The sequence below is a fragment of the Pantherophis guttatus genome, chromosome 17, assembly GCF_059756535.1.
Source record: "Pantherophis guttatus breed Tessera chromosome 17, ASM5975653v1, whole genome shotgun sequence".
NCBI classification, from domain to species: Eukaryota; Metazoa; Chordata; class Lepidosauria; order Squamata; family Colubridae; genus Pantherophis; species Pantherophis guttatus.
The window spans coordinates 15,239,773-15,248,118 of NC_142079.1; the positions used below are offsets into that span (position 1 = coordinate 15,239,773).

Consider the following 8,346-nt stretch of genomic DNA (forward strand, 5'->3'; position numbering starts at 1 on the left):
CATTATGGAGCCGAGGAATTTGACTCGATCCCAGCTCCACCGCAGCCCTTTTGTAGCAAATAACAGCCCTTCACAAAAGGACCCTGTAATGCCTAAAGAATTCTTGGGCCACACAGGCATGACTTCGAAAGAAAAAAAAGCTACACCATAATTACCAGACAGAGATGTTCCCACCAGTGGAAATTAACTCCTGAAGTCACGGAGGCTCGTTGTGCACAAGATGAAAATTCTGTGGCTGCTTTGGCACATGTCGGGGGGGGGGCATGCATGAACAGGAAAAGGGTCCCCTCTCTGTGGAAACAAACTTTCCCTCTCCAACCCTGCTTTCCCCATTCTCTAGTTCAGGGGTCTCCAAACTTGGCAACTTTTAAGACTTGTGGACTTCAACTCCTAGAATTCCTCAGCCAGCAAAGCTGAAGTCCACAAGTCTTAAAGTTGCCAAGCTTGGAGACCCCTGCTCTAGTTGACCCTATATGCTGTCACAATTCCTTGTCTCAGGGATGTCTTCCCATCCCTGGTTTCCAGCCAGCTTTCAAAAGACACACAAACACAAACGCACACACCGCTTCAGACTCACTTTGGATCCTGGCGTGACAGCCAGCCACCCCCTTGGCTTCCAGAGGCTGCTGGATTCCAGCCTCTTGAAATGGACTGTCCCCACAGATGCACCATTTAATAGGCTAACCCTGGTTAGTTTGTAGTTGGCTTGTTTGTTTTCTGGCTTAGGGTGTTGTGTGACTGGAGCGTCCGGTTAGCTTTAAAAAACAAAGACCTATTTGTGTCTTTCCAAGTAACGAGTTAATGTAATAAGCGAGTTAACTACGTTGGGCAAATATGCAACGATATCCGTGGGTGAAGAAACTTCAAAACCTCTCAAAATGCTTTTGGTACAAAAGCCACACATATTTCTCAACAAAAAAAAAAATCCCTTCCAAAACATCATAATCTAGCGGTCTCCAATTTGGCACTGGAGTTGGGAGAAGAATTGTTCCTTCAACTGTTGCCAGGAGGGCTCTTGAGGGAAATGTGTAGCCGTCTCAGACTCAATATTGGGGGAAAAAATGTTTGCTAATTTTGATTTAAAAAAAAAAAAACACTAAAAGTCTGCTCAGTATCATGAACTCAGTTCAGGCTGTTTAATTTTATCTCAAATTTTGCATACCAATTCCCTCTTAAAAAAAGAAAAAAGAATCCTGAAGAGATTGGAGACTCTAGAAAGAGTGCAGAGAAGAGAAACAAAAACCATTAGGGGACTGGAGGCTAAAACATATGAAGAACTGTTGCAGGAACTGGGTATGGCTAGTTTAATTGAAAAAAGGACCAGGGGAGACATGATAGCAGTCTTCCAATATCTCAAAGATGAGGGAGTCAAACTATTCTCCAAAGCACCTGAAGGCAGGAGAAGAAGCAACGGATGGAAACTCATCAAGGAGAGAAGCAACTTAGAACTAAGGAGAAAGTTCCTGACAGTTAAAACAATCAACTTCTGTTCCATGGGTTGGTTGCTCTGACAGAAAATTCCTCATTTCTAGATTGAATCTAGGTTGAAAATGGGTTGACCCCCTCCTCTCTGTGACAACCCCTCAAATATGTCTGGACTGAGAGGGTTTTTAGATTTGGGTTTTTTTAATATAAATTACATATTATGTATTTCATATTTTTAACTGGTTGTTTTATTGTTGTGAGCCCCGAGTCCTCGGAGATAGGGCGGCATATAAATTTTATTCAATAAAACAAACAAACAAACAAACAAACAAAATAAAATGTCTCCCCTGGTCCTTCTCTTCACTAGACCAGCCAGGCCCAGTTCCTGCAACTGTTCTTCATATGTTTTAGCCTCCAGCCCCCTCATCATCCTGGTTGCTCTTCTCTGCACTGTCTCTAGAGCAGTGTTTCTCAACCTTGGTAGCTTGAAGATGGATGGACTGGCTGGGGGATTCTGGGAGTTGAAGTCCACCCATCTTCAAGCTTCCAAGGTTGAGAAACACTGCTCTAGAGTCTCCACATCTTTTTTATGGATGGGCTTTTTAATAGGCTTGGAGGGGGTCAATGTTGGGGCTGGGGGGATGAAGGCTTACCTGCCCTCAAAGAGTGGGTGGCTGGGTGGGTGAGAGAGAGAAAAGGGGGGGGGTCTTCCCTGCAGCTTGGCTCACTTGACTTGATCGCAGCCCCGCTGACCGCCCTCCCTCCCTCCCTTCCCTCCGCAGAGAGCGACCACAAGGAGCGCGTCTCGGCCCCGAGCAGCACCCTGGAGAAGGCGCCGCTGCGCAAGGGCCCGGCGGCGGCGGCGGCGGCGGAGGAGGCGGCGGAGGCGGGCGAGTACACCGTCCTGAAGGAGAGCCCCCCGGGCCCGGCGGACGGCGGCGAGGCGCCCCTGCTCAAGTCCTCGGACAGCGAGCGCTCCTCCTGCGGCTCGGGCTCGGTCAGCGGCGCGCTCTACGCCCGCATCGCGCGCCTCTCCAAGCAGTCCCGGGAGGAGGAGGAGGCGGCCCCGGCCAAGCCGCCGTCCCCGGAGCGGGCCAAGCCGCCCCCGCCGGACCCCTCCACCAAGCCCAAGGTCTCCTGGATCCACCACAAGTACAACGCGGCCCAGAGCAACTCCCTGCCGGCCGAGCGCCGGCCCGGCCCCTCCAAGCGCAAGCGGAGCCCCGGCGAGGCCGCGCGGGCCAAGGAAAGGGCGCCCAAGCCCCCGCAGGAGCCCGAGGCCCAGCCCAGGCAGCGCAGCCGGACCGGCCCGGAGCCCGCCGAGAACCTCAACGGCGCCCTGCACGCCGCGCTCAAGAGGCCGGCGCCCCCGGCCGCGCCCCGCAGCCCCGCGCAGCCCAAAGCGCCGCCCGGCTTCTCCTCCGAGGCCGCCACGCTGCTGGCGGCGCAGCTGAAGGAAAAGACGCAGAGCCTCCAGCGGGGCGAGGCGGCGGCGCGGCCCAACGGCATGAGCCCCCTCCCGGCCCAGCGGGAGAAGCCGGCGCCCCCGCAGAAGGCCAAGCAGGCGGCCGCCCCCGCCGGGCAGAAGGCCGGCAAGCCGCTGCTGCCCACCTCCGCCCCGCTGCAGAAACTGCTGGGGCCCGGCGCCCCCGCTGCCGCCCCCGCCGAGCCCAAGAGCGGGGAGAAGCAGAGCGGCGGCGGCGGTGGCAGCCCCGAGGCGACCCCCGCGCCCGGAGAGCCCGCCGTCAAGAAGACGCCCATCAAGAAGCCGCCGCGCAAGAAGGGCCGGGAGGGGGCCGCCAGCCCCCCGCAGACTGTCCAGTAGGGCCGGGCGGGGGAAGCGGGACCAGCGGAGACCCCGGCCCAAAGAGGGCCACAGCCTCTCTCTGGATGGCTGGGCTTCCCTGGGATGGGTCGAGGGGCTTTCGGGGAGCCGGCGCTGGCGCTGGGCTCTGGCAGGGAGGGGGTGGGGGGCTTTCTGTTATAACTGCATAGACCTGCTTCTCTCCCTCGAACTCAGGGGAGACCCTCGCAGGCCTGGGGAAGGGTGCCTGGGGGTGGGTTTGGGGCAGAGAGGGGGCTGAGACTGCGCTGCTGGGGGGAGGGAGTCAGCAGGCAGCCAGGACTCAGCAGCGGGGCCTTTTCTTGGAGGGGGGGCTGCATTCATCTCTGGAAAGCCTCTTGCCCCTTAAAGCGGGAGGCGGGCTTCACTTTGGGGGTCCACAATCCCTGGGAAGCGAGGGCAGACTCTGCAGGAAGTGGGGGGGGGTTGCAGGGGCTGCTGCCGGCTGACCTGCGGGCTACGATCAGAACAGACTTGGTTTGGGCCCTTCCCAGCGGCCAGGCGGTGGGTTGTGTTCCCCAGGCACTTGAGCTGCCTCTGATCCAGCTCCTGGAATATCTCCTCCTCCTCCTCTTGGGAGCTGGGTGGGGGCAGCAGCAAGGAGGTCTTTGAAGGCCAGCATGGCTCCATCTGGTGCTTCCTCAAATAAAGGGATGGTATTTCTAGCTCTGCCTTGTCCTGGTCTTTGGACTCCTGTTTCTGGTGAACCGTTTGCCTGCCTCCCCCAGGCCCAGCTTTCCCTCCTTAAGGTTAGAGGGGCTCAGGATGACTGGCCAGAAGGAAGCCAGTCTCATCTCCTTGGATTTCTCAGGTGGGTTTCCTGGGGGTCTCCCATGCAAAGATTAACTAGGGGCCACCCTGCTCCAGCCCTCAAGGTAGCTTGGGGACTTGGCATTCTAGGAGAACCTTCTGGCTTGGGGTCAGCACTAGGTTTCTGCTGCCCTCCAGAACCATCCCCAGAATTGCTATCCCAAAGACATTCTTATCAGGACAATACATCTGGAAGACGCCCCGCTTGGCAAAGCTGACTCTGGCTTGTGGGCAGGGTGGTTGCTGGCCCATTAATTTCCTGTAATTCTCCAAAGAAACATTGTGCCAGGAGATTATGGGAAATTTCAAAGAGCCACTAAGGTTCTTCCCATCCCAAAAGTGTTTCCAGCTTGGATAAAGCCTTAGTAAGGCCACACCTAGAAGCCTGCATCCAGTTTTGGTCACCACGTTAGAAAAAAGATGTTGAGAGTCTGGAAAAAGTGCAGAGAAGAGCAACTAAGATGATTGAAGGCCTGGAGACTAAAACATGAAGAACGGTTGCAGGAACTGGGTATGGCGAGTCTAGAGAAAATAAGGACTAGGGAAGATAATTATAGCAGTATTCCAATGTTTGAGGAGCTGCCACAAAGAAGAGTGAGTCAAGCTATTCTCCAAAGCACCTGAGGGCAGGACAAAAAATAATGGATGAAAACTAATCAAGGAGAGACGCAACCTAGAACTAGGGAGAAATTTCCTGACAATGAGGACAATTAACCAGTGGAACAACTTGCCCCCAGAAGTTGTGGGTGCTCCAACACTGGAGGTTTTTAAGAAGAGATAAGACAACCACTTTCTCTGAAATGGTATAGGGTTTCCTGCCTGAGCAGAGGGTTGGACTATAAGACCTCCAAAGTCCCTTCCAGCTCTATTCTGATTGATTGATTGAACTACAGATGTTCACTGCTGCAGCCAGTGAACTTGTAGCTGACAAGAGCTGGAGCTCTTGAACCAAACTCATTTTAATTTATTTTAATATTCATTTTATATTGAAGCGCACTTGGTGCTTAATGGGAATTGTTATTGGGCTTCCAGTACCTGGCTTTCTAGCTGGCAAAGGGCACTGCAGCCCCTGGCCAATGTGCAGCTGGATGAACCTTCCTCCTCCACCTGTTGTTTAAGGAAAGGAATCTGTGCCGAGTTCAGGCAACCCTGTGAAGTTTCAGTAAATTGAACAATACTGGCGATGCCAGACCAAAAATGGGAAGTCCATATAGCACTTAGCCCTTAGACTTATATACCGCTTTTGTTCTGCCCCAGCTACGGATCCAAAGAAAGCAGCACATACAAAGTCTGTACAAACCTTAGTTTACTAAATTAAATCAGTCTTTTTCACCCAAAGGCTGTTAATTAACTTTCTTAACAGCCTACAAGAATCCAAAGAATAAATAAACGTAATCTTACTAGGATTGGCAGAAAGCCCAGAAGCAATTTGCAGGACACTGATAAAAGAACTAAGATCCAGACGCGAAGGAGAGTGAACTAAGTTCCCTGCAAATTGCCTCAGTCATCGTCCTTCCTTAAATAGGCTAAGGGAGTGGCCAATTAGCCCCAAGCCTTACTCTCAAGGAGACCTCCTCCTGAGGAGCCACTCCTGCCTTTTGGCAGCTCTGTGCTCCCGTGCATCGAGAAGAGGCTCCTCCTCTTCTTCCTCTTCACTTATGGGAGCTTCTGGAGGTTCTGAAGGCCCTGGCTGAATCCCCGCCTCTGGCACCACATCTTCTCCAGCCTCCTCATTGTCCGACTCGAGTGCCAGCTGCCCAGGCTGCTGGTGCAGCACCACACCAGCCTCTTTGCTGTCAGAATCAGCTACTAGCTGCACAGGCCACAATAGTTTTACAGTGCTTTACAGCCCTCTCTAAGCGGTTTACAGTGTCAGCCTATTGCCCCCAACAATCTGGGTCCTCATTTTACCCACCTCGGAAGGCTGAGTCAACCTTGAGCCTGGTAAGATTTGAACTGCCAAATTGCAGTCAGCCGGCAGTCAGCAGAAGTAGCCTGCAGTACTGCATTCTAACCACTGCGCCACTGAGGCTCATATGCTGTATAAAATCAAGCCACAACAAAAGGAACAATATATGTCTATGGAAATTCTCAGTCATCCAGGTCATGGTTATCCAAAGAGTACGGAGGTCGGAAATCCGACGAATCTCCAGGGGCAGCTCGTTCCAGAGGGCAGGTGCCCCCACAGAGAAGGCTCTCCCCCTGGGGGTCGCCAGTCAACACTATCTAACTGACAGCACCCTGAGGAGACCCTCTGTGGGAGCGTACTGGTCGGTGGGAGGCTATCGGAAGTAGAAGGCGGTCTCGTAAATATCCAGGTCCCGTGCCATGGAGTGCTTTAAAGGTGGCAACCAACACCTTGAATCGCACCCGGAAGACCACTGAGAGCCAGTGCAGCTCGCGCAGGAACGGTGTTACATGGGAGCACCGAGTCGCCCCCATAATCACCTGCGCAGCCACATTCTGGACCAGCTGGAGCCTCCTGGTGCTCTTCAAGGGAAGCCCCATGTAGAGAGCGTTACAGTAGTCCAGACGGGAAGTGATGAGGGCGTGAGTGACCATGCGCAAGGCGTCCCGGTCCAGAAAGGGAAGCAACTGGTGGATCAGGTGAACCTGATAAAAAGCCCCCCTGGCCACAGCCATCAGGTGGTCTTCTAAAGACAGCTGTGAATCCAGGAAGACACCCAAGTTGCGAACCCTCTCTGAGGGGGCCAAGGTCTCACCCCCTATAGTTAGTGATGGAACCAACTGACTATGACGGGATGCTGGAAACCACAGCCACTCGGTCTTGGAGGGGTTGAGCCTGAGCTTGTTTCTCCCCATCCAGATCTGTAGGGCCTCCAGGCACCGGGTCATCACTTCAAGGGCATCATTGGGATGGCCCGGGGTGGAAATGTACAGCTGAGTGTCATCAGCGTACTGATGGTACTTCACCCCGAAACCACGGATGATCTCACCCAGCAGCTTCACATAAATGTTGAACAAGAGGGGCGAGAGGACCGACCCCTGCGGCACCACACAAACTAGGTGCCTCGGGGTCGACCTCTGCCCCCCTGTCAACACAGACTGCATACGGTCAGAAAGGAAGGAGGAGAACCACCGTAACATGGTGCCCCCACCCCTAACCCCTCCAACTGACGCAGCATGATACCATCTGCACAATATCATCTCTTCAATCCAGTCAGGATTGAACTCATGGCAGTGGGGAGAGTTTGCCTGCAATACTGGGTTCTAACCACAGTGCACCATGGATGGCTGGCTGGCTGGCTGGCTGGATGGATGGAAGGAAGGAAGGAAGGAAGGAAGGAAGGAAGGAAAATAGCAATAGCACTTAGACTTATATACCACTTTACAGTGCTTTACAGACCTCTGTAAGGGGTTTACAGAGTCTGCCTCTTGCCCCAGCAATCTGGGTCCTCATTTTACCAACCTCAGAAGGATGGAAGGCTGAGGTAACCTTGAACCAGTCAGGATTGAACTTCTGGCAGTGGGCAGAGTTTGCCTGCAATACTGCATTCTAACCACTGTGCACCATGGAAGGGAGGGAGGGAGGGAGGGAGGGAGGGAGGAAGGAAAACAGCAATAGGAATAGCCCACCGCTTCACAGTGCTTTCCAGCCTCTCAGAGCATTTACAGAATCAGCCTCTTGCCCCCAACAATCTGGGTCCTCCTTTTACCGACCTCGGAAGGATGGAAGGCTGAGTCAACCTTGAGCCTGGGGAGATTCAAACTGCCAAATTGCAGGCAGCCGGTAGTCAGCAGAAGTAGCCTGCAGTACTGCATTCTAGCCACTGTGCCACCGCGGCTCATAGAGAAGATCCAAAGGGCCACTTAGGGCTGTTCCGTCACCCCTCTCAGCCATGATGTGCTCACTGGGGCTGCCGAATAGACCAGCCATGCAGAAATCCACACACAGCCTCCTCTCCACGGAGTGCAGTTTCCCAATCTTGGCAACTTTTAAGACGTGTGGACTTCAACTGCCATGATGGCCCAGCCAGCATCAAAGTCCCATGTCTTAAAAGATGCCAAGGCTGGGAAACCCTGATGGGGCAGATGTGTCTACAAGCCACCACACTTTCAGTCTGTGGTCGTGGACTGAAATAAAAGACTGATTGACGGTTGACCCAATCTGGGAGTTACTGTCTATCCATAGGGAGGGGGGGCGAAAGACAGCTTAAGGCAGGGATGCCGCATCCAGCCCACGGGGTGCTTGGATCTGGCCCACAGGGCCACCCTGGAAACAGCAAGGTACCAGCCCGCGCTGCCTC

At 53.9% G+C, this 8,346-nt stretch overlaps 1 protein-coding gene across 2 annotated transcripts in view; it reads left to right on the plus strand.

Moving 5' to 3' along the window:
• The window catches only part of SCARF2 (scavenger receptor class F member 2), a 70,328-nt gene extending 66,395 nt beyond the window's left edge, over nucleotides 1–3,933 (plus strand). For both annotated transcript variants that reach the window (XM_034438444.3, XM_034438445.3), the window contains one exon: nucleotides 2,208–3,933. In XM_034438444.3, the coding sequence (XP_034294335.2) occupies nucleotides 2,208–3,250 (1,043 nt within the window). In that variant the 3' untranslated portion in view covers nucleotides 3,251–3,933. The remainder of the gene's footprint in view (nucleotides 1–2,207) is intronic.
• Nucleotides 3,934–8,346: the final 4,413 nt, after the last annotated feature.